Raw genomic sequence first — 22,638 nt, 5'->3', positions numbered from 1 at the left:
TTAGCTAAAAAATCTTCCTAACACATTCCACATGTGCAAAAACAACAGAAGCAGCAAGTAGAGATAAGAATTGTTTTTTCTTTCTTCTGTGTTTCTCCAGGAAAAAAGCCTTGAGAGACAGAATTATGTGTTTCTGTTCCGAGAATGTGAATGCCACAATGTTTGACTCTCACAGTTAACTGACAAATGTCATGTCTATAGGTTAATAAAATTTTTTTTCACCCTCTGAATTGTTATCAAGGATATTTGGGAGGGTCAGCTTGTCAATACGGTGACATCTGACCTCCAATCAAGATTTGAGGAAGTAAACTCTACTACTGGACAGTGAAGAAGGAGTCAATGGACAGAATTTTGGGAGGGGCTAAAGGGTTAAAAGGCGAAACCTCCATTGTGTGGGTGAGCACAGGGTGAGGAGAATGCTTTGCTCCCAACACCATAACATTTTCTCTATTCAGTCTTCTGGTGTATTTTTGATAAGGTTTAATAAACCTTTCTAAACTTATGAAAAGGGAGTGGCTATTTCTCACAAGCAGCAGCTCCCCAGCAAGGCCTGACCCCAAGCCGTGGGGCTCCCAGACGGATCAGAGGATTACTTGTTGTTCCTGGCCCAGCAGGTAGGTTTACTCCACACCTGCAAGCTCAGGAGAGGTTTCCAAAGCCAGTGTCCCTCAAGAGACCCTCCTGTCTCAAAGCCTCTGCCAAAACTGAGGGAGAATCCACCAGCCACTTCAGGTGGCTTTCCCTACCACTGAGCTGCTGGGGAGGCAGATAAAGATCATAGAGCAGGACTTCCCCGGGAAGGGGAGACGAAGCTGGCTTGCAGCTACGTGTTACCAGTACTGTGAAAAATGCATATTATATGATTGGCTCTTTGCAAATATTAAAATGAGTACTATGTGTGTTATGTTGGAAAGCTATGTTGTAGTAATCCTTTTTTTGTAGTGCTATATTAATCTTTTTAAGTAGTGTGGTGAATATAGTTTTAGGCTACAGAAACTATGTGATGTAAGATACTTTTTCTAACTAGCTCAAGGAGGGATAACAGCAACAAGACACCAAAAAACCCAAGAAAAGAATTATTGCCTCCTTATCAGGGAGAACCAGATTTCGAAGGACCAAGATGATCCATTTGCAAGATGAGGGAAAAAGTTGACAATAACCCTTTGTTTGAAAAGAATGTTTATATCATTTATGCGATATATGAATATGCAACAGGCTATTGCTTTTAAGAGTTAATCCTTTGCTAGCAAAGTGTGTTCTGTTGCAGAGCAGAGCACTCAGACATCTGTAATTCTTGTCTTTTTTATTGTCCTTTATTGTCCTACCTCTAATTATCCAAATTCTTATTACTCTAATTTTATTACTATTTTTATACCTATTTTATTACTCTTCAACTTTTAAGAACTTTAAAACAAGTGATTGGCATTTTTCGCAAGCATCACTCGTTGTTCCTTCCATTTTGGACCTGCCCTGTGTCCTACTCTGCCTTTCACAAGAGCATCCCAGAGCACTTCCAAAGGAAATTGATGAACTCAGGCACCACACCCCTTCAGAGTGACATTCAAGGTTTTATATGCATGAAAACAGAAGCTCTGAGAGGGAAAGGGACTTTGTTGTGCAGGAGGGAGACAGCAAACTCCTGGAGACACCTTTTCATGATCCAGAGCTTTTTGGCTCCCATCCCAGTGCATGGTAGTAGAATGTCCTGAGAGGGAAAGATCCTGCACTATCTCCTCTCATAAAAAAGTCCTCTCTGCTCTGACATCTCAAAAGCTGCTCTGACAGCAGGACGGTGGCCTTGGGGCTACATGCATGCCTAGGACTGGAAATAAGGAAGAACAAAATGCCCTGGTGACAGTCTAGGACACAAACTAGCATGAAAACAGATGTAATTGGAAAAAACCCACAAAACCAAAACCAGGCTGAAGTTTACTTTGGGGACACCTAGTTGCTTCTGAGGGGAAAGTGGATCACTTGGGGTCCAGGCTGAGGCAGGAAAGTGGGAAAAAATGAAAATAAACAGCCCAGGGAAGTAGCTAGAGAAGGTCATGAGATTTTCTTTTAACACACAAAGCTTGTATGGAAGTCAGACACTGTGTAAGGAGATCGAGAACAGTGGAAAACCAAGAAGCCCAGGGCACTAAAGGACCCTCTCACCAGCCATTCAGGTGGGCAAGGGTGGATCTCCTGGTCCTTTGCAGGCAATTTAAAATGGCTCTGGGGAGTGCAAGCAACCTGGCTTGCAGCAAACAGGGGCTTGCCACAGCAGTTTTGGCCCAGCAGTTTTGGCATGGTGTTTTTTTAGTTTTTGCATGGCTGAGCAGAAAGGCTGCAGCCAACCACCCTCCTTGTGTAGTGGGTTCTGTCTTTTTGCTGTTTGTGAAGTGCTTGCCTTTTTTTTTTTCTCTTTCTTTCTTCTTTCTGCTTTTTTTTTTTTTTTTTTGTTCCCAGCTATGGTTCACAAATGATGAAAAGCCACTGGTGCTGCTGCTGCCAGCAGGAGTGTACTAACTCAAAGAGAACCCCCCAGGAAGGATGCAGCTGTCCAGGCCCCAGGCTGCAGGGAGGGTCTGAGCCTGCTGCTAATATCAGAGGACAGTGCAAAAGACACCTGTGTGTGGTGTGAGCAGCTGAATAGTCTGCTCTGTCCAGTGGCAGAGCTTAAGGAAGAAGTGGAAAGGCTGGGGAGCATTAGGGAGAGTGAAACAGAAATAAATTGGTGGAGTTACACCCATTCAACCCTGAGAGAAGCTCAGCAGGAACTACAGGAGCCCTGCCCTTCTTGGGATCAGGCAGAAGAAGGAGACCTAGGTGACAGTGGGGAATGGAAATGGATCTCTGCTGGGGAGGTAAAAAAATTCCGTCCTGACCCCATCACCTGCCCAGGTGCCCTGACAGAACAGGTATGAGGCCCGGGCTCCAGAGGGTCAGGCAGGTGACAATAAAGTAAAAATTCTGTCTGGAGAGTCTCCCAGTTGCACTTGGTCTGTCAGACAGATCACAGCCTCCAGTACTGAGAAGAAAAGAAGGGTAGTGGTAGTAGGTGACACCCTTCTAAGGGGAATGGAGGGCGCTGGGCGTTGACTGGATCCATTCCACAGGACAGTCTGCTGCCTCCCTGGGGTCCAGGTACTGGATATCACCAGGAAATTCCCTAATGACTAAATGAACTTCATCTGTTCACCATGGTCTGGGGTACAGTGACTGTGAAATAACAGAGCTCTCAATATTTGGTGAAACAAGGAGGGACATCAACAAAACTTCCACTGGGGACTTCTGGAGGGCAGATCCAGCCTGTTCAAGAGACTGATTTGGAGAGTACCCTGGGCAACAGCCCTTAAAAACAAAGGGGTCCCGGAAGGATGGACATACTTCAAGAAAGAAGTCTGGAAGGCACAGGAACAGACTGTCCCTGTGTGTGGAAAGACAGGCTGACGGGGAAGACAACCAGCATGGATGGGCAAGGAGCTTTTGAAGGAACTAAGGGGAAAACAAGAGGGTGTATCCCCTACGGAAAGAGGGTGAACTGTTTAAGGATGTTGCCAGGTGATGTAGGAAGAAGATTAGAGAGGCAAAAGCCCAATTAGAACTTAAAGAAATCCAGTCATCGCAACCAATCTTCCCTTCCCAAAATGCCATCCTTTGGTTGGAGTATCAATGGAACTGGAATGCTAAGTGCTGAGCTCCTGAAGCCCAGGGACACACACTCCAGTGCCAGGCATGGTTTACTTGGCCTAAACCATCCAGAAGCACCAACACGCCCCTCAGGCCACGCATCAGTTTCAGTCTTGGGCCATGGATCGCACTGAAATGCATCTTTCACACCAACCTCCTCTTCTCTTCAATCTCTCCTTCCTCAGTAGGAAAAGCCTTCCACTGGAAGTGGGCTGTGATGTTACTCCTGTTTTCAATGAACATTGTTTTGTGGCTTGACATGGTGATGAAAGTCTTCTCAAGCTCCACGGAATTTGTGCTCAACCCAGCATTGACTTCTACAGCATCTCCGCGGAGGTTTGTGTGGATATTTTCTTCACCTGGAACAAAGCAAAGGGGAGACTTTGCTCAGCTCAGTTGCTGATGGAAACACAAGGAACAGAGCAAACCACAGGTCACAGAAGGAAATGTCACAGCTTTTAGCTGTGTTAGCAGTTCTGTGGATCAGTCCATTTATCACGTCCTGACAGCTCTGTGTGCGCAGCGTGAGGGTGTCCTGGGCACCTCCTAAACCACCTTATTTCTGAGAGCGTTTGTAGAGATTTGGCCCCAAGGTGACAGTATGCACAGTGAGATTTGTCAGATGTGCTCCAGTGACCCACTCAGATCACACTGAGGAGCCCTGTTCAGTCCTGGCTTGCCCAGGGTCTCCCCTGGGCATCCCACGAGACTCTTGCCTCTCCTGATCCCTTGGATCCCTTGCTGCTGACCAACAAACACGCCTGGGAGCATGTGGGCAGCAAAAGGAGGCCCAGAGGAACAAGTGACAGCCCACAGCAGGAGGGGACACAGGCAAGGAAACACAACCAGCCTGGCTCTGCAATTTGACAAATCACTACAAAATGAACACCATGAAAATCATCATCATCAAACCCACAGCAGCACCAGTCTTGAAATATTTTATATTGTTCTGATCTCAAAAACCAAGCTGCAGCATTTCAAATGAAATAAAAAACAGACAAAGGAAAGATAAGTTTAAGGAAAGATTAACACAGAGCAGCTTCCATATGAAGGCTGAATGGGATTCCTCAGTCTAGAAATCAAACAGGAGATAGATATGAGAGGTTTGAAACAGCATGAACTGCCTGGGAAATGGGGACAAGGAAAAATTTGATTTGTCACCAAACAGGAACTCGAAGGCCTGAGAATGTTATTAGGCAGAAGCTAAATATATGTGTAGAGGGCCACACAGACAAAGGGTCTGTGACAAGCCAGTGGAGAAGCAGCATACGGGACAGAGGTGTGCAAACAATCCATTGCATTGGAGAGAGTCTGATGGAAACCTCACACCTCACCTACAGCACTGCCCAGGAATGAAATAAAATTTCACCCAGGCATAGCCACACGGTAGTGGAGAATCAGGGTTCCTCCTTCCTCCACTCAGCAACTCCCAGCAAAACAGGAGTCCAAAACTCTTAGCCCTGTTAGAGGGGATCCACTTGATCAAGCCCCTAAATACCAAGGAGTTCTCAGTTTGCTTTGGGGTAAAGCTGGAACAGGGGAGGGACCTCAGGAGGGAATGGAGGGGGATGGGACAACAGGGAGTGATGGTGGAGAACTGTCCTGTGCCCGTGCAGGGCCCAGCACTCACCTGTGCTGCAGCACACTGCCAGGGACCCACAGTGGTCACCGGTGGTCAGCGGGTGAAATCCCACTGTCACCTGCATGGTGTCACCAGCGTCCAGAATTCCTATGGCCGGCACCACAGAGAAAGAACTGCAACACAAAGAGAGGGATCAGGGCTCGGGAGGACACCTGGGCATGAGATTCCTTCTGTACTGCAGCTCACCTCAGCTCACTTAGTGTGAAAAATGCACATTATACGATTAGCTCTTTGCAAATACTAAAATGAATATAATATGTGTTAGGTTGGGAAGTTGTTTGTAGTACTGTATTAATCCCTTTTAAGTAGTGTGTTAAATGTAGTTTTAGGCTAGAACATCATATTAAAATAGAAACTACGTGATGTAAGATATTTTTTCTAACTAGCTCAAGAAATGAACAAGAAAATCAAGAAATGATTTACACAGAGATAACAGCAACAGGACACCCAAAATCCCAAGAGAAGAATTACTGCCTCCTTATCAGGAAGAACCAGACTTCATGGGGACTGAGATGACTGATTACAAGATGAGGGGGGGAAGTTGACAATAAACAGAAAAATCCCTAGTTTGAAAGGAATATTTGCATTGAGTATGAGATATATGAATATGCAACAGGCTATTGCTTTTAAGGATTAATCCTTTGTTAGCAAAACCTGTTCTGTGGCAGAGCAGAATGCCTGGATGTCCTTAATTCCTTTCTTTTTTATTGTCCCTTTATTGTCCTAACTCTGATTGTCCAAATTCTTATTGCTCTAATTTTTATTACTCTTTTTAGAACTATTTGATTACTGTTAAACTTTTAAAACTTTAACAAAAGGGATTGGCGTTTTTCACACTTGGGCAAGCAGGGAGCAACCCAACCACAGTCAGCAGAAGACAAGGCAGGGTCAGAAACAGCCACTGAGCCACTTCTGAGGAGATCCAGCCCCCACAAGATGCTGTGGGATAAAATGACCTCACCTCCCCCATACTCTGCATCCTGCCCTCTACAATGAGACTCAAGGGTCCCACTGCCAGCAATCCCATCAGAGAATGGTTTGTGAAGAGCACAGAGAGGGTTCAGAGCTACCTGCATGCACAACTTGACACTGAGTGCCTCAGGAATTTCTTCTTTTCTGATGTTTATAGAACTCACCTCAAGAGATGCAAATGTTAGGGCACTACCTGTCCTGGGATATTACAGCCTAGAAATCAGACAGGGAGAAGAACTTTCCCTTGAAGACCAAGGAATAATTACTGCTGAATTTGCAGTGTGGTTCTTTGGTTTCTTCTACCTTGAAAACATCCTGATCTAGCCTAAAAGGGCACATTTCATCAGCACTTCAATGAAAGCTGCCCTAAGAAAAGGAGCAATCAAAACTCTGAAAGAGTGCAAATGCAGATTAGAGCAATACAGTGACATGGTAACTCAAAAGGAGGATGCCATTTACAGTCTGAAGGATCCAATCCCAGCTCAATGAAGCACCATGAGCAGGAGCACACCAAGGAAGCAGAACAGGAGGTTTCTGTGTGTTTACCAGCAATGCAGTCTGGGACTCTGGGTTGTCATCCAGGCTGGTAAGTGTTGGCTTGGCCCACCTGACAAACTCTGTGCAATGTGTTGGAAATGCTTATGCAAATGTGTTGGTGCACTTTGGATTTAACAGGAGCAATCAGGATTGGTCACCAGGTGAACAGCTCTTGCCTGACAAACACAAGACTGTGCTTTGATGCTCAGGGAGAGCTCAGGGGAAATGTGCTTCTGCCCAGCAGCTGCTGGGCTTTGTGCTCTTCTACAGCCCCACTGAGGAAACAAAAGTTCCTGGCCTTGGTACATTGCTGCTGGTCAATCTGTCACTTACAAGTGTGTTCAGGGGACTTTGGTGATGAACCATCACACACAAAAAAAAGGAGAACATCAGAAAAGCTGAACTTTGCTCATGTCAGCAGTGACAGCTGATGAATTTGCTTCAGGTTCTGCTCATTAAGGACCTCTTACTGCAATGATGGGCCTGACCTGCTCCCATTCCCACTGATGAGAACATCACTGCTGGCTGATGGAGAAGCCTAGGGCCAGCAATGTTTATGTGCTGGACGTCAGGCTTTGGAGAGAGGGGAGGAAAGACAAGGCCCCAGCAGCCCCAGAGCTCCTGCATCCGCCCCAGGGGTGATGCCAGGACTGCTGCAGCTCTCTGCTGGGGCTCGAGGGGATCAGTGCCTGCTGGGGGCAAGGCACAGGATTTTGTTCTTCTTCTGCCAGAAATTTCTCCAGAACAGAGAAGCTGCCACTTAAGGGAATCCCTGGCCACACTTCAGCACTGCCTCCATTCCATTCCATTCCATTCCATTCCATTCCATTCCATTCCATTCCATTCCATTCCATTCCATTCCATTCCCACTCCTGCCCCATGTTACATGCTCCTGCCCTCAGATGGCAGGATGGCAATAACACTCCTGGGGGTGACTTCAGGGGTTGCCTGAGAAAGAAGGTATCTTCTTATTTTCAAATTATCAGGAGAAGAGGATCCAGCCAAATTCAGGACTCTGTTTCCTGGACTGAAAAACTGGGTGCAATCAGCCCCTGCCTCTCCTACAACCCACCCTGGGCTGTACCCACCAGACTCCTCTGTTCCTGCGGTAACAGTCATCTCTCACACAGACCTGGCTCCCCAAAACCCAAGGACACAAGCTCTACTCCTCTGAATTTCAGCCAACATCCCTAAGCTGCACCCTGAGCCCAGAAATAGAAGAGCTGTTAAGGACACATCCCTGACACTGTAATAACCAAATGAAAACCAGTGCCTAGAGATGGGGCGGGCAGGCTAAATTTTGGCCTTTTATCCGTTCATTGTGAGCTGTTCCTTAAGATAGCTCCCATCCTTTAGATCTGTCCTTTCAATGAATCACTACTGCACCCAACAGGCAAAAAAGAGAAGGTATGGAGGGGTTTTAATAGGTTGTTTTCTTCTGCTTTTAAACTAGGTCCATTTGAATGTTTGTTTCCTTGTATGGCATCTAAAGGCAGGTCCAGATCTCCCAATGGCACCTTGCAATCCCCAGACACTGCTCTTGCTTTGAGCAGTGTGTTTGCTCAGATGATTTCCAGAGGTCCCCTCTGGAAAAGTTATTCTATACTTTAATCTTCTAAATCAGCCCAAATTCTTTTGACAACTTCACTAAATGTCTCATTTTTCCTACACACCTGTGCAGGAAGTACCTATGGGCAGGTGGTATATTGAGAGGCATTGGAAGAGCTCAACCTTCATCAAAGTTCCCAATGAAGAATTAATAATCTTTTGGCAAACATTTAACACAAACCAAAATGAAAAAACAGCAGAAACACAGGGACTTCAGAAAAAAAGAAAAAAGAAATCTCAATGAAAGGGGGCACAACCTTATTCAGAGATTTAAACCATCTGTTTGAAATTTTAAACTGGCTTTCAAAGGTTCATCATGGAGCAGAAGAGGGGACTGATGCCCCCAGCTGGCAAGGGAAATCAGATCAGCTTTAGTAGCAGGAACTGCACCGGCTGCCTGCAGCACAGCTCATGTTGGGCATCTCATGAGAGAAGCACTGGAAAGCCACGTGCCTGTGGCCTCCCACAGAATGGGCCTATTTGGCTGACAGTGCTGAGTAAGCATTTCAGAAGCTGCTTGTGCTCAGGAGGGTGCAAGCCAGCTACCAGCATGTTCCAGCAGCCTCCAGGAAAGCGGGGCCAGAGAAAGCTCAAAGGCTGCATCCTGCTCAGAACACGGAAAGCGAGAGCAGATGTCCTCCATCCTGCTCACTTCCAGCCAGGCTGCAGGGCTGCTCTGGCTCCTTTTGGTGCTCTTCCCCAGCCCTGTTATCACCCAAAGGTGTTTTGTGCAAGGACAGATCCTCACCTCTGGGTGCTCAGCTGGTAACGAGCTGCCTGGGTACCGACATTGCAGACCAGCAGAGTCTTCTGGATGCTGCACTTCACCGGACACTTGGAGAAGTCCAGCTGGGCAGGGAAGTCCAGGATAGCTCGGGCACCAATGGCCCGAATTGGCACAACTGTCCTTTCCCTTTCAGTGACACAGATGAGCTCATGGGAATAATCCTGCAGGAAAAGAAACTGCCTCAGCACAGGACATTTAGTGCCATCCCCATGGCAGAAGAAAAACCATTTCCTAGAACCCTTCAATGGCATCAATTTACCTATTCCACCCTTAAATGAACACTAAGTTCTACTAATATGTCACATTTTAAAGGCACCAGTGCACTCTGCAAAACCTATCTCAGTGGCATTAAGCTCTTTTGTCACTTGGGTCATCCAGAGAACTGCCCTAGGCCACCACAATTTTAACTCTACATTTTAATGATGTTAAAGAATTCCAAAGTCCCTTCTAAGGAACATGGAGCTAGGGAACACAGGACATTCTTCCTTAGGTGTTACTGCTATGGGCTCTGGGCTCACAGCTCTGCCTGCAGCCTGTACCTGCCCTACACGAGCTCCTTCAGGCAGGTGTCCCAGTCCCCAGCAGCTCAGCAACCTCCTGCTGACCAAGGGCACCCAGAGCCCCAGTGTGCCTGTGCCAGGCCACGCTCACGGGCACAGCACATCCTCTGCCCTGGTCCTGCAGCTGTATCATGGTCACTTGTGCTCAGGGACAGCACAGCTGCAAGGCTGCAGAACAGAGGGGCTGAAAAAGCACCATCTTTGCTCCAGCCCAGGGTGAGGCAGGGAAGCTGTTGGCAGTCAGGAAGGAGGAAAGCTCTCTGACCTCTTTGTTCCTCTAGCATTTTCCATAACAATTAAATCCCTTCCACTGTACCTAGAGATGGCCAAAGATCTATCAGCAGCCCTCTGTCATTTCCATCCTGTTCCCTGTGCATCTTCCCTTGGCAATTCTCCGGAATGTGCAGGGAGGGGAAGCAGAGCCTGCCAGGCCTGGCTGCAGTGCCTGACAGCACGTGCCAAGGTGTGACTGGCTGCAGGCTGCCTGCCCATGGACTGGAGCCAGGCTCACAGCATGCAATGGGCTGGACCCACAGTGCAGGGAAAACAGTGGCTGTGGAGATCATTCTGTGCTTTGGCTCCTCCAGTCTCACCTTGTTCTCGGCGGGGCTGAAGTGGATGCGCACAGGGGCAGACGCGCCCGGCGGCACGACACGGAACACATCACTGGAGCACGTGAGCTGGAAGTAAGGGGAGCTCCCCATGGAGACCTTCACCACCTGAGGAAACTGCAGCAAAGACATGCAACAATGATTTTGCCACTTGTGGAAAGAGAATGAGAGGAGAGCTGTCCATGCCCTGCTGACATCCCTCCTTGGCCCCTTTCCCAAAGCACTTGCAGCTCTGCAGGCACAGGCACATCATTCACAAGGGTGAACTGGAATCCCTTCTGTCTGGCTCCAGCATTTTGGCCAGGGCCAGTAAGGCAGTGCCTGGTAGGAAGGAAGGGCCGAGCAGCTCAGCACCAGCAGGATGGAGACAGAGCACCTGAACCAAGTCACCTGCATATTCATCAAGGCCAAAAACCTGCTGGCTTCTGCCTGCACACAGCCATGCAGTTGTCATGTTCCAGAGGGGGAATGTGCTACCTAAAAGCAAAACAGCACATTGTCCTGGGGGAAGGAAGAAATTCCCTTCTAGCAGATCAGGTTGGGGTAGGGCAGTTCTGGGGATAGAGTCAGGCAGGCAGACCAGCAAGACAGGAGACCAAACACTGTGGCCTTACTGGGAATCAAAGCAAACCTGAAAAGCAAAAGAGGGAACCCAGCAAGACAAGCCCTAAAACAAGGAGATGACAAAGAGAATTTAAATGGGCAGTAAAGCAGCAAGGAAGAATCATAAAACCATGAGAGCAATCTGCCAAAAACAGACAGGCTGTGACTATTGACTATGGGCTTCAAAGGCATTTTCTGCCTGGAGAAACATGACCAGCACTGACTGACAGTGTGGTTCCAGGATGAAAAACCAATCTTGGCTCTCCAGGCCTTCTTGCTGCCTTTGCAGGCAAGCTGGGCTGCTGGGCATTCCTAACTCCAGCCAGCAGGCCAGGGTCTGCCCTCTGGGACACACAGACACAGCAAACATGCATTTTCTAGCTCATTGATATCAACCCCTAAGCACCAAAATGCTCTCCAAAAGTTTAAAACCAATGATTTGGACTCCCTCCTGTCTCTTCCCACCAGCCCACTCTTGGCACAAGCCTCACTTGAGAAAATCTTTCCCTGACTGAAATTCCAATGGTCTCTCTTTTCCTCTTTACACTGGAACACAACTGCTGACATTTTTCTACTTTCTCCCTCTCAACTCTCTTGGGAAACTGCAAAACAATCACAATTTCTTCAAGTGAAGGGGAAAACCTCCAGGAGCACATGGCTTTGGTGTGCTGTGGTTCTCCAAAGGGAAAGCAGAGCACTGTGTTGCTTTTGGAAAAGCTGAGCAGAGCTGGATGAAGTGGCAGGAGCCTGAAGTGGCACCTAAAGGCCTCCCACTACTTCTGCTACATCCGCCTGATTGCAGGGCTCTTTCAGAACACAGCTCCTGCAGTGCCAATGCCGTTAATGAAAAGTGATTCCAGCGTAAAGTGGAGAAGACTCAGCCCCTGAGTTTGACTGTGAGCTGCACAAAGGAAGCCAAACAGGCTGAGAGAGGCAGAGGAGCCAAGATTAACCAAGGAGACACAGGATATGGTACAGACTCAAGGCAAAGCCCGAGAGCAGGTAAGAACTGTACAGCCCTCAACATTCACACCAATCCAGAGCTTTCAAGAGAAGGCAACTCCTTTGGGATAGATACCATCAACACATGGCAAGAATCAGGGGAGAATTCCCAGCACAGGAAGATTTCCACCATCCTGCAGAACAAAGGTGCTGAGACATTTTCTTCTGGACATGCTGCAGCAGATAACTTGCTTTTCTGTACATTTTGGGAATTACACCTCTCACCTCTTCCAGCACAGTGTTAAAGAACTGTGGAAACCCAGGGCACCGGGAATATTTCTCTGTCTGCTTTGGGGTGTCCTGAATCCCAGAGGAGCACTGACTTTGACCCTCATTCATGGAGAAAGTTTCCTAGACTTCAAGATAGAGTAGAATCCACAAAAGCGTGTAATATATTAATTATAGACAGCAGGGTAGTTGGATCACTTGTTGAGAAATTTAGGTTTTGGGATTTTTAGTATGTTGTGGATGGAAGCAAGATGTAGCACAGGATGTCATCCTGAGTTTCTTCTTCATGGGTTTGGGTGACGTTTTTGTAGATGTTTTGTTTCTCCAGACAGAAAGTCTGCATTGCAGGATCTCTGAGAACAGTTACTGGGTTAAAAGGGAAAATCATCCAGCTGTCCTTTCTTAATTGAATAGTTTAGACTTAAAGACCTTGTAACAAGAGACAGCCATTTTGTGCCTTGCTAATGAAAAGCTGCTGAACTCACAGCAGTGAGACTGTTTTACTCATAAAAATAATAAACACCTGAGTGTGAACATGAACTACCATCTCAAGTGACTTCAGTCCAGACCCAGAAAATCCAATAAAGCTCCACGTCCCAGCTCTTACCTTGTACACATTGGTGAGAGACAGCACCATTTCAGAGACACCACGAGTGTCAAAGTTCTGAAATACCACCTCTGGTGGGGAAATCTGAAACAAGTTCTGCTTTCGGGGATCTGACGGCAGCTGGAGAGGCGAGAGAGAGCAGGGAGAGGTTCAGCTGCTGGGAGGAAGGTTCATGAAGGATCCCTTCCACTGATCCCCAGTGAAGTACAGGCTCTGGGTGAGCACATCTGCCCAGCCCACACTGGGCAAACAGTGGCTCACCCACCTCTGCTCTGAGCTGATCCAGAGCTGCTGGACCACACAGAGCAGGCTCAAGCCAAGCTGCTCTTCTGTATTTCTCCAGCTTTGCTTCTCCAGAATGCCAGGCAGCACTTACCCTAAGCACAGCCCTGTGCCCATGTGGTCACAGAGCTCTGGGGCACTGCCTGAGCACTCATGGAGTAAGTAAAACCCACAAATTTACATCAAACTCCATGGGAAAGATTTGGGGATGTCCTTTACTCTGACACAGGGAAACCGAGGCCTGCACAACTGCACATCTCTTTTTTGATCTAGAATTAGGCATCAGTAAGAAGAGAACAGTACCAGAGGAGGTGTGAGAGATGAGGTGATATTTTGCTGAACCAAAAGGTTATCAAGTTAAAAAATGAAAGTTGTTGGTTCTGTGGGTTGTTGTTCGGATTGTTTGGATTTGTTCAGGTTGGTTTGTTGGGTGTTGCTGTGAGCTGGGAGAAGAACAGGGTTGAAGACCTGACCAAAAAGAAGCAGGGTGAGAGGGGAGGGGACAGAAAAGCTGGTGATCTGAGAGAATGGAAGTTCTCAAGTACCCATCCAAGGGGAAAGGGGACAGGGACAGCCCTGGCCTTGTATAAAGGGGATAGAAAGATTGCAATTTTCTCAGAGAGTGTGTTTGTTCATCTCCAGGGGGAGGGAGACACACCTGGCTCAGCTGCATCGTTACAAAAGTTTCCTTTTGCTTCCATGATTTTGCCCCCCTTCATTGTATTTAAAAGTTGGTGTGTTCCTAACAGAGGGAAAGGCAAAAATAAAGTAACACAGAAGTTAGGAAAAAGACAAATGAGGCGAATGCTGAAAGAGGAAAAGGTTCACTTCTTTTCTCAGCAACTTGGGTAAAAGTAGAGTTGCTATCTCCTTTTTCCATGTGCTTTAAATGGGGGCTTTCTTGTAATTACTGCTATATTATTGATACCATTGTAGAGGCACGTCCGGAATGACACAACAACAGCAAATGCTTCTGGAGCAGAGACATTGCTTTGAGAAAACTCTCCCCTGCTTGCCTGCCTTCTCCAGCCATTCTGCTGTCACTGCAGAGACACAAGCAGGTCTCCTGTGTGACTTCACGGCAGACACATTCTGCTGAAGGGAGTGGCTGCAGCACACTGTCCCTTAGTTGTGCCCTTCCCTGAGGTGTTCCCAATGCCCCTCTCCAGGGCAATCCTTAACCAGTGTGTTCCATGTCTCTTGCTGCCAATTTCCTGCTCAACAGTGTGATAAATGAATGTGATCTGTGATAAAAATTGTAACTAAATTTTAGATCTTTTAGAAAATATGTATTAAAAAGTAAGAGAGGCAAAGGCTATGTAATTAGTGTCACAAAACAGATGTTTTCACATGTTCATGAGCAAACAGGCTGCAGGATGTAGTTTGAGATAAGTAACATCCCAAAATGCAATAGGCCTCGGGATAATTAAAGAACCGGCCTTGAAATGGACAAAATTGGAACGATTCCAGGTATCTATGACACAATAGGGCTTATTTTTGGAATATAATGCTGGCTTCTATAACACAAGACTTGAGGTGCATGTGCAGAGTGTGGGGTTGTTCAAAGGTTGTTCTCCTCATCAAGTGACGATGAGGAGAAGCCTTCATGGGAAGCGACCACCAAAGGCCAAAAGACCCCTTAGAAACAAGCAGAGCATGCACTGTGCAGTATGGTGACATAGATTTCAAGAATCGAAAATGGGAGGAGATTTACAGAAAATTATTGATGAATATATATTAGCATACAGTATATAAGTTGTGTTTGGATTCTTTTATCTTTTGTACGGGATGCAGGGTGAGAAAACCCGCCCGTACCCTGACTGGTTTTGCTTATGCTTTATCCAAACCACTGCCAAATTATTTTGTATCTGATTATATTTGATTGCATTATTTTATATAAAATTGCTGCTCAATTAAAAGTGCTGCTAAATTCTAATTTTGTGGTTTATTAAATTAGACATATAGGGACCTCATTTGTAACAACAGCCCACCTCGGTCACCTACCTGTTTGGACTGTGCTTTCTACTGAGCCAGTCCTGCCAGAAAAGCAGCTTTAAACACACCTCTGAGTAGGCACTGATCCAGACAAAGCACATCCATTCCCCTCTGCCCAGGGCCAGTCCCCTCTACATCTGGCTAAATCTAACACCCTGTCAGGGTCCAACACATTGTTTCAGCCCAAAGCAGGAATGCAATTAGTTTTGTTAAATCTGAAGTAATTCCTGCAGGTCCTCGGCCTTCAAAGGCCAACACTGCCACTCTAGAGGGAATCCTGTGACCCCGAGCATTTGATGGTGACCACACCAAAGCAAGGGGTGGCTCCTTCAGCAGGAGAATGGCAAATGGCAATTTTGTGCCTTTGTGTCCCCAGCCTTCCCCTCATTGTTTCAGCAATGGCAGCTACACCCCAGCAGCTTCAGCAGAGGTTATTTCTGTTGCCTTAGTGCAGACCAGGACTCCCAGTCCACCTCTACCAGCAGTTTGCAATGCCAACAGCACCTGGACACTGAGGTATTTTGCTGCAGGCAAGCCTGTCACAAGCACACACCCTCTTCAAACTTCACATCAAACAGAAAGGAAAAGAGCAGGCAAAGGCTACCTTTGGACTAGTCCCCCTCGGGTCTACACATGGGCCAATTCTGGGCAGAAAACTCCCCCCCGTGCTGGCCTTCTTCTTCCTGCTGAGAAACTTCTCCCACAGGAACTTAGGGGGAAGCAGCTGAAAGGCAAAAATAAACCAGCTAGAGCCTCAGAGTTGTGCTTGCTTGTCACCGACATGTTCTATGAAAAATCCTTTCCTTCGGATTTTTCCCTCCTGAGAAGCTGAGAGGCCTCAAAAACAAAATGCAAACAATTCTTATCTGCTCCTGTGGAACGCAACAGGTGGATCTGTGATTGGCTATTAATTAGAAACAACCAGATGAGACCAATCACAGTCCATGTGTCCAGACGGTCTCAGAGACAAACCTTTGTTATTCATTCCTTTTCTATTCTTAGCTTAGCCTTCTGATGAAATACTTTCTTCTATTCTTTTAGTAAAGTTTTAATATAATATATATCATAAAATAAGAAACCAAGCCTTCTGAACATGGAGTCAACTTTCTCATCTCTTCCCTCATCCTAAGACCCCTGTGAACAATGCATCACTTGCTCACAAAAGCTTGGCTTGAACAAGTGGCACTGGCGAACAATTTGTGATCACACAGTCTAGGACAGCCCTGAAAGCCCTGGAAGTTACTTGCTGAAATACTTAGCACCAATAAATTAATAATACAGAGTGCAAGACATACTCCAACCACAGGGCTCTGTCCCATTAGCTTCTCCATGATTTGATGGGACATGTTTGGGGATTTCTGCTCTTTGGGCATTTGTTTCTTCTTTAGTTCTGTTGGATTGAGGCAGTGACCATTTCAGAGAGTGGGGAGGAGCTCTCAGAACTCCCCTAATTCCATCCCTGCACAACACTGAGAACTCACAGCAAGGAGATAGCACTGATGGCTGAGTCCGAGATACACAAGAAAGGAACATTGTACCAAGAGTGAGGAGCACAGGAAGTGTGTCCAAGTTTTAGTTCTCTCTGTTAAATAGCATTTGTTTTCCCTGTCTGGGCTCACAGACCGCTCCAGAGAAGAAAACAGAGGGATCTCCTTGACAGAGCCTCAGCAGGGCAGCAAGTGAGCTCCAGACACCAAGGGACCTTTGTGGCCCTGACTCCAGTGAGCAGAACTGTACAGCCCTCAACATTCACACCAATCCAGAGCTTGCAAGAGAAGGCAACTCCTTTGGGATAGATACCATCAACACAGGGCAAACCAAATCAGGGGAGAATTCCCAGCACAGGAAGATTTCCACCATCCTCCAGAACAAAGGTGCTGAGACATTTTCTTCTGCACGTGCTGCAGCAGATAACTTGCTTTGCTGTACACCGTGTCTGTGGGGCCGGATCTGTGCCCACACAAGAGCTGAGAGAGAACAGCTGCTTTGGAACCTCTTCTAGCTGGGACCAGCTGTGGCTCTCAGGGCTTTGGGCAGAGTTTGAGCTTCCCCCCACCACATGCCCAGGTGCCCAAGGGCAGCTTGGTCAGAGCAGCACAGGTGAGTGTCCAGCCTGACAGAAGGAATTCCTGTGGCAAAGGGAAAGGGACAGAACACGGGCTCAGGGCTTCAGTTGTACATTGGTTTCACTTGGCTCTGCTTGCACGGCCAGGCAAGATCCTGAAACATCACACACTGTTCCCTACTGCACCAGGACAGCCCCCACCAACAGGAACATGGCACAAAGAGCTGGGGAGGGGGTCTGCAGCTTCACAGCGCTGCTGGACAACAGGGGCAGGGAGACCAGGGACACCAGGGGTGTTTGCAGCCTTAACACAGCCCAGTGAGTACTTACAGTAAAAGATGTCAGTCTTTCCTGGACAAAAGATGAGGTGTCGAGCTCTTCTCTGGGACTCCAGAAGTCATTTTGAAGGGAGGGTCTCCCAGATGAGTGGCAATGCCTCAACAAAACTGGAAGAAGCAACAATGGAACTCTGAAAATCCAGAACCCAATTCAAGAGATATACTGGTGCTAAAAATTTGATATGATTTGAAAGTAGCTGTCATGGTTTGACGCTGGCGCAATGCCAGTGCCCCCATGAAAATGTATTCTCCCTAGTGTCTGCTGTGAGATGTGACCAGAAATAGAGCTAAGCACGCTCCAGCTTTGGAATAAAGGAAAGAAATGGATTAATTTACAAGATGTAAAAGAAACACACACATAGAACTCAGAATGAAAACCTTCCAAAACACATTCCTCCTCCCCCACCAAATCTCCAACACAGCACAGTGAGACAAAACCTTGGATTCTCAATCAAGTTACCACCCCTCAGATAATCAACTCTCAGTTCATCACCACCACCCTTCAGACAATCAATTCTCAGTTGATTATCAGAAGAGAGGAGAATCTCTTGTACCATAGGCTCTCCCAGGAAACACAGCTGAAACCTCTCGTGTTTCCATGTCACATGTGGCACCGCCCGGAGAACATTTGCCACCATGCCCTCTTCCTTCCATGCCCAGTGCTCTCACCACTGTGCATGGACCAGGGCTGCTTCCAGGGTTCCCCTCTTAAGGATGCTTTGCCCAGTTCCAAAAAAGCAACAGTCTCTCATTTTTAGGACACGTGTCCCCCCCAATTCACCCCCTGGGGCCGAGGGGGTCTCAAGAACCGAGACCTCCTTCTTCACTGAAGATCAAGGGCACTACCACCCTCCTCACCTGTCGTCTCTGTTCATGCCACTCCTTCACATAACATCACTGCACTCTCTTGGCTCCAAGCCATTGCCTGCCCCCAATGCAGCCTCTGTGTTTCAGGAAGAAAAAGGTTCTGTCCACAGCTATAAAAGAAAACTCCAGCCAAGGGCCACTCCATCCTCTCCTCCCACCTAGGATTCTTCTGAACTCTTCCGACATTTTTCACTTGAACAAACTGTCACCACACTTGCCCATTTCCTCCCAGTTCATCTCCATCTCTCTTCTCATTGAGATTATTCATTCCCATCATTCAAGAAAAGGGTTAAAATCTCAGCCTCTGCCTGCCCAGAACTCCCACGACTTCTCACCGAGCCCCGCTGCACCCCCCCTTCTCCTTCTCAGCCGGACCTGCTGCCAGCACATGATATCAAATTCCAAGGTGGCACAAGCTCAGGCTCCCTCTCTCTCTCTCTCCCGGAGGGGGGGTGGTGGCTGCCTGATGCCTCTCAGTGCTCCTCCACCCTTCCATCCTGCAGGGGCCTTCACCTCCCTTCTCTGTCCAAGGCCCAGCCTACCTCATCCCGGCCACATGGCTTCCCCTCCCCCGCCCAGCCCGCAGCTGGGCAGGGCAGGTCTGGACTCTTTACTAACCGGAACCAAGAGAACTTTCTCCTGGCAGTTCTCTGCTTTTATCCCCTGAGTTCTCAGAGGCGTGTCCATATCCTCAGTGGCCACACCAGGTGCCAATATTCAAATCTGAGTACCGATTGGTTTGACCACAGCATCCCAAAAAACTCACTTCCTTTTTCAACCAGAACAGTAGCTAAGTGCTTGTTTGGTGTAAGTAGCTACTTTGTTAGGCCCCTGCTTGGACTTTTTCTGAACTATCCATTCAAATCTCCATTCACTATGTTGTGCAATTCAAAGATGGATCATACTGCAGCTAAAAATCTGAACATTAATAATAGTTAGAACGGACAAAGCTGTAGCTTAAATATTACTTAAAAATAGCTAGAGTGGATGTCCTCTTCTTTAGGCTAAAGCACCCCTGCTCTCTCAGCTGCTCCTCACAGGACTTGGGAGAGACTGGAATGTTATGGCTAATGGCTTAAATATTGTTATGAAGGACTTTCTGCCCATTGTAACAAACTGTAGAAAGAAGCTGTGACCACCGCAGCCCACCCCTCCCTGAAAATGCCTCCTGACTGGAACTTGGGACTGTGAGTTAAGCTGCCTAGGGGAACTTGGAACAAGACAAAGGTGACACTATTGACCTGTTATCTCAGGTCTGGGGAGAAGTAAACAAGGCTAGGAGAAAAACCTATCCACAACAAAGCCAAACCCAGCAGCTGTTCTGAAAATCAGCTCTGTCTGGGTTCAAGGTGGGCAAGTCATAGCCACAGACTCGTCTGCTGAGGACTGGTTTGCACACAAACCTCCCATCAAAGACCTCCACGGTGCTCCCAGACCCATTCCTGAGGCCTTGCACCAAATGACTGCAGGGCATGCAAAGTAACACAACCCAATTCATGGCAGACTCTAAGAATATACTAGTGCTAAAGATTTTATATTATTTGAAAGTAGCAATAGACAGACTCCAACTTGCCCCACCCCAGGGAGGTGCCTGGGAGGTCCCACCTTGCCGAAATCTGCATGAATCCATTGGAGTCTTACATTTTGCGAGACCTCACCACAGAGAAGACCAGAAGAGGATTTTATGGCACACCAATGGAATCCAAGGAATGGTGATATTTTCTACCTAATCTGTCTCTGTCACTCTCTTTGTCCCCCCTCTTCCCAACACCCCACCCCCTCTCCCGCTTTTTCTATTCCTTTCTCTCTTCCTCACATTTACTGTTACATAAAATCCAGACTATTGACTTTGACATATGGTCTCGTTTGCACCTCAATTCAGAGGCCTCTCCCTAATAATTTTAATAACCAGACAATAACAACCCACTGAAACTTGAGCAGAAATTGTTCACCTTTAAGCAGTTTAAGCAACCACTATAGGAAAAAAAATGTAAAGACTAGTACATTTAGAAAATGTTGCATTTCTTCAGTGCAAAAAACAGCACAATCAGTAGGCCATAGTTCATCCACTCAGCTGTGCGTGCCACTGAACTGCTGCACCAGAAGACGGGCATTATCCCATCCTGTATTTCCCACTGGCATTCTCTCTCAGAGTGCAGATGAGACAAAACCGAGAAGTTCAACTTTAGTCAATCTTTACCTTCAAAGGAAATTCAGGAACCTTTCGCAGAGGCCAAAGCTCTGCACGTGGAGGAACCTTCCTAAGAGGCCAATGCTGTGCGAATTGAGGACTCCCTAGCAGAGAACAATGTCCTGCACGTTTAGGAATCCTCTGCAGAGACCAATGCTCCGCAAATTCACAGGACTCGCTTGCAGAGACCAACGCTCCGCGAACAATTCACTCGGCAAATCGCCCAGCGAAGCCGCCTGCAGGAGCCCAGGCTGCGCACAACCAGCCAGGACCGCGTTCTCAGCCAACTGAGGCCGCGCCGCTGGCACAGACGGTGCCGCCCTGTTTGTGGTCATCAGGCAACCGCGGCACCCGCGAGCTGCTGCCCTTTCCCGGATCCTGCCCGTCCCTCCCCCCCAGGATGCTGCCTGGGCTGGGGCTCGGCCTCCCCTGTGGGAGAAGGTGAGTGGGGGTCCCCGGGGGTCGTGTCCCCCCGGGAGAGTGTGTGACTCCCTCATGTCCCCCCCAAGCCGGGGCCACCCCCTTTTCTCTTCCCAGAGTTACTGACCCAACTCCTGCTCTTCCCTGGGAGAGGCTTTGGGGAGCTCCCCGGGGAGGCCCTTTAATCCCTGTTCCTGGGCACTGGAACCGCGCCCCCCACATCACCTTCCCCAGTTCTAGGACCCCCTGCATTCCTTTATCCTGCCCCAACACTCCCTGCACCCCCTTTCCTGGGTATCCTCCTCTCCCAGCCTCTGGATCCACCGTGTCCACGAGCCCGGGGACCCCCGGACTCCATGTCCGGCCAGCCCGGGGCGTCTCACCCCCAGGCCTTCCTTTGCCCGGCGACCGGTGACGTCACCGGAGACTCCGGTCACCATTGGCGGGCAGCAAGGAGCGCCGCCAATGGCGGGGTCGGAGGCGGCTCAGGGGGCGGGGCCGCAGCAGAGCACAGCGATGGCTCCAGCGCTGGGGCTGGGGGCGCTCCTGAGGCCCCGGGGGGCGGCGAGAGCTGAGGGGGCCCCCCGGCACCGGGACTCTCTGATCGCCCGTTCCGCAGCACCGAGGGGCCCCTGAACCCCCATTCCTTGGCGCCGCCATCCCCCCGCACCCCCATTCCCCGGGCATGGGTTCCACCCTGCACCCCTTTATCCGGCACCAACAACCCCCGCACCCCCTTCTCGGCCATCCCGTCTCTCCCAGCCCCAGAGCCCCCTTTTCCTTGTCCCAGAGACCCCCTGGACCCCTGTTCCTCCCCTCGAGAATGTGGAGCAGCGGGATGGGGGTTCCCCTCCCCTCCTGACCATGCCGTGCTTCCCAGAGCCGGAATCGAGCGGGAATCTCACCCTGGTGCTCCCTGTGTCTGTCAGCGCTGCCATCGGCCTTGTTCTCCTCATCGGATTCGGCGTCTGGAAGCTCCAACCCATCCTGGGGGTCACCGTGTTCTTCTCCCCTCCCAAGACTCCTGGGGGTCCCTCATGTCCCACCGAGCCCCTCCAAACTCCTCCTGGATCACCCATAAACCGTATATGGGGATTCCTGGGAGTTCCCCTGTGTTCCTCCATTCCCAGGACTTTGGGGGTCCCCCCGACCTGTCCATGACTCCTCAGATTTCTTCCAGAACCCCCCTGTGATGGTGGGGGGATGGGGCCTGAGTGCTGGTGCCCCCCTGCCTGCAGCAGATCCAGCGCTAAGGGGAGTTTGGGGAGTCCCTTAGCATTTGGGGTCCCCTGGGGGTTGGGGTGATCCCCTGGGCCCCCCAGGATCCCCCTGAACACGCTGATGCTGCCTGTGCTCAGTGAGGGGGCTCATACCTGGCACGGGGTCCCAGCTCTGTCACCAGCATCACCCAGGTACCCCCAAAATCTCCCGGGAACCCCAAACCCCCTGGAACAACCCAACCTCCCCGGGACACCAAAACCATCCCTAGACCCTCCAAAAACATCCCAAGACCACAAAACCCGATACAGAAGCCCCCAAACCCTCCCAGGACATCAAAATTTCCACAGATGTCCCAACACCCCTCCAGACCCCTCTGAGAAGGTTCATACCTGGCATGCGATCCCCATCTCTGTCACCGACAGGTACC

The 22,638-nt window shown here is 48.7% G+C and overlaps 1 protein-coding gene and 1 pseudogene across 10 annotated transcripts; both read right to left on the bottom strand.

Moving 5' to 3' along the window:
• Positions 1-22,638, bottom strand: part of LOC132334705 (zinc finger protein 850-like) — a 1,130,993-nt pseudogene that overhangs the window by 640,268 nt on the left and 468,087 nt on the right.
• On the bottom strand, positions 3,767-20,971 carry LOC132334801 (hydrocephalus-inducing protein homolog). 10 transcript variants are annotated; one of them, XM_059860957.1, is made up of 9 exons: positions 18,922-19,012; positions 18,371-18,455; positions 17,505-17,620; positions 15,714-15,833; positions 12,833-12,952; positions 10,375-10,509; positions 9,183-9,382; positions 5,306-5,430; positions 3,767-4,034 (listed from the first exon to the last, which is right to left on the bottom strand). In XM_059860957.1, the coding sequence occupies exons 5-9, from the start codon at positions 12,860-12,862 to the stop codon at positions 3,820-3,822; spliced, it is 705 nt and encodes a 234-aa protein (XP_059716940.1). In that variant the 5' UTR covers positions 12,863-12,952; positions 15,714-15,833; positions 17,505-17,620; positions 18,371-18,455; positions 18,922-19,012; the 3' UTR covers positions 3,767-3,819. The 10 variants fall into 10 exon arrangements, with proteins under 10 accessions (XP_059716940.1, XP_059716942.1, XP_059716939.1 ...); XM_059860959.1 differs by lacking the exons at positions 18,371-18,455; positions 18,922-19,012 and adding an exon at positions 20,580-20,971; XM_059860956.1 differs by lacking the exon at positions 18,371-18,455 and having other exon boundaries at positions 18,922-19,044.

The sequence above is a fragment of the Haemorhous mexicanus genome, chromosome 16, assembly GCF_027477595.1.
Source record: "Haemorhous mexicanus isolate bHaeMex1 chromosome 16, bHaeMex1.pri, whole genome shotgun sequence".
NCBI classification, from domain to species: Eukaryota; Metazoa; Chordata; class Aves; order Passeriformes; family Fringillidae; genus Haemorhous; species Haemorhous mexicanus.
Note: the sequence above shows the minus strand (reverse complement) of the source record. Positions and strands in the feature narration are given on the sequence as shown.

Bases quoted from the DNA above. Each gene is read 5' to 3' on its own strand.
- LOC132334801 (XM_059860959.1), bottom strand. From the start codon at position 12,862: ATGGTGCTGTCTCTCACCAATGTGTACAAG. The intron at 5,431-9,182 runs GTGAGGATCTGT...TTTGTGTTGCAG, and splicing joins TACCAGCTGAGCACCCAGAG to TTCTTTCTCTGTGGTGCCGG. The intron at 4,035-5,305 runs GTGAGTGCTGGG...GCTTTGTTCCAG, and splicing joins GGCAGTGTGCTGCAGCACAG to GTGAAGAAAATATCCACACA.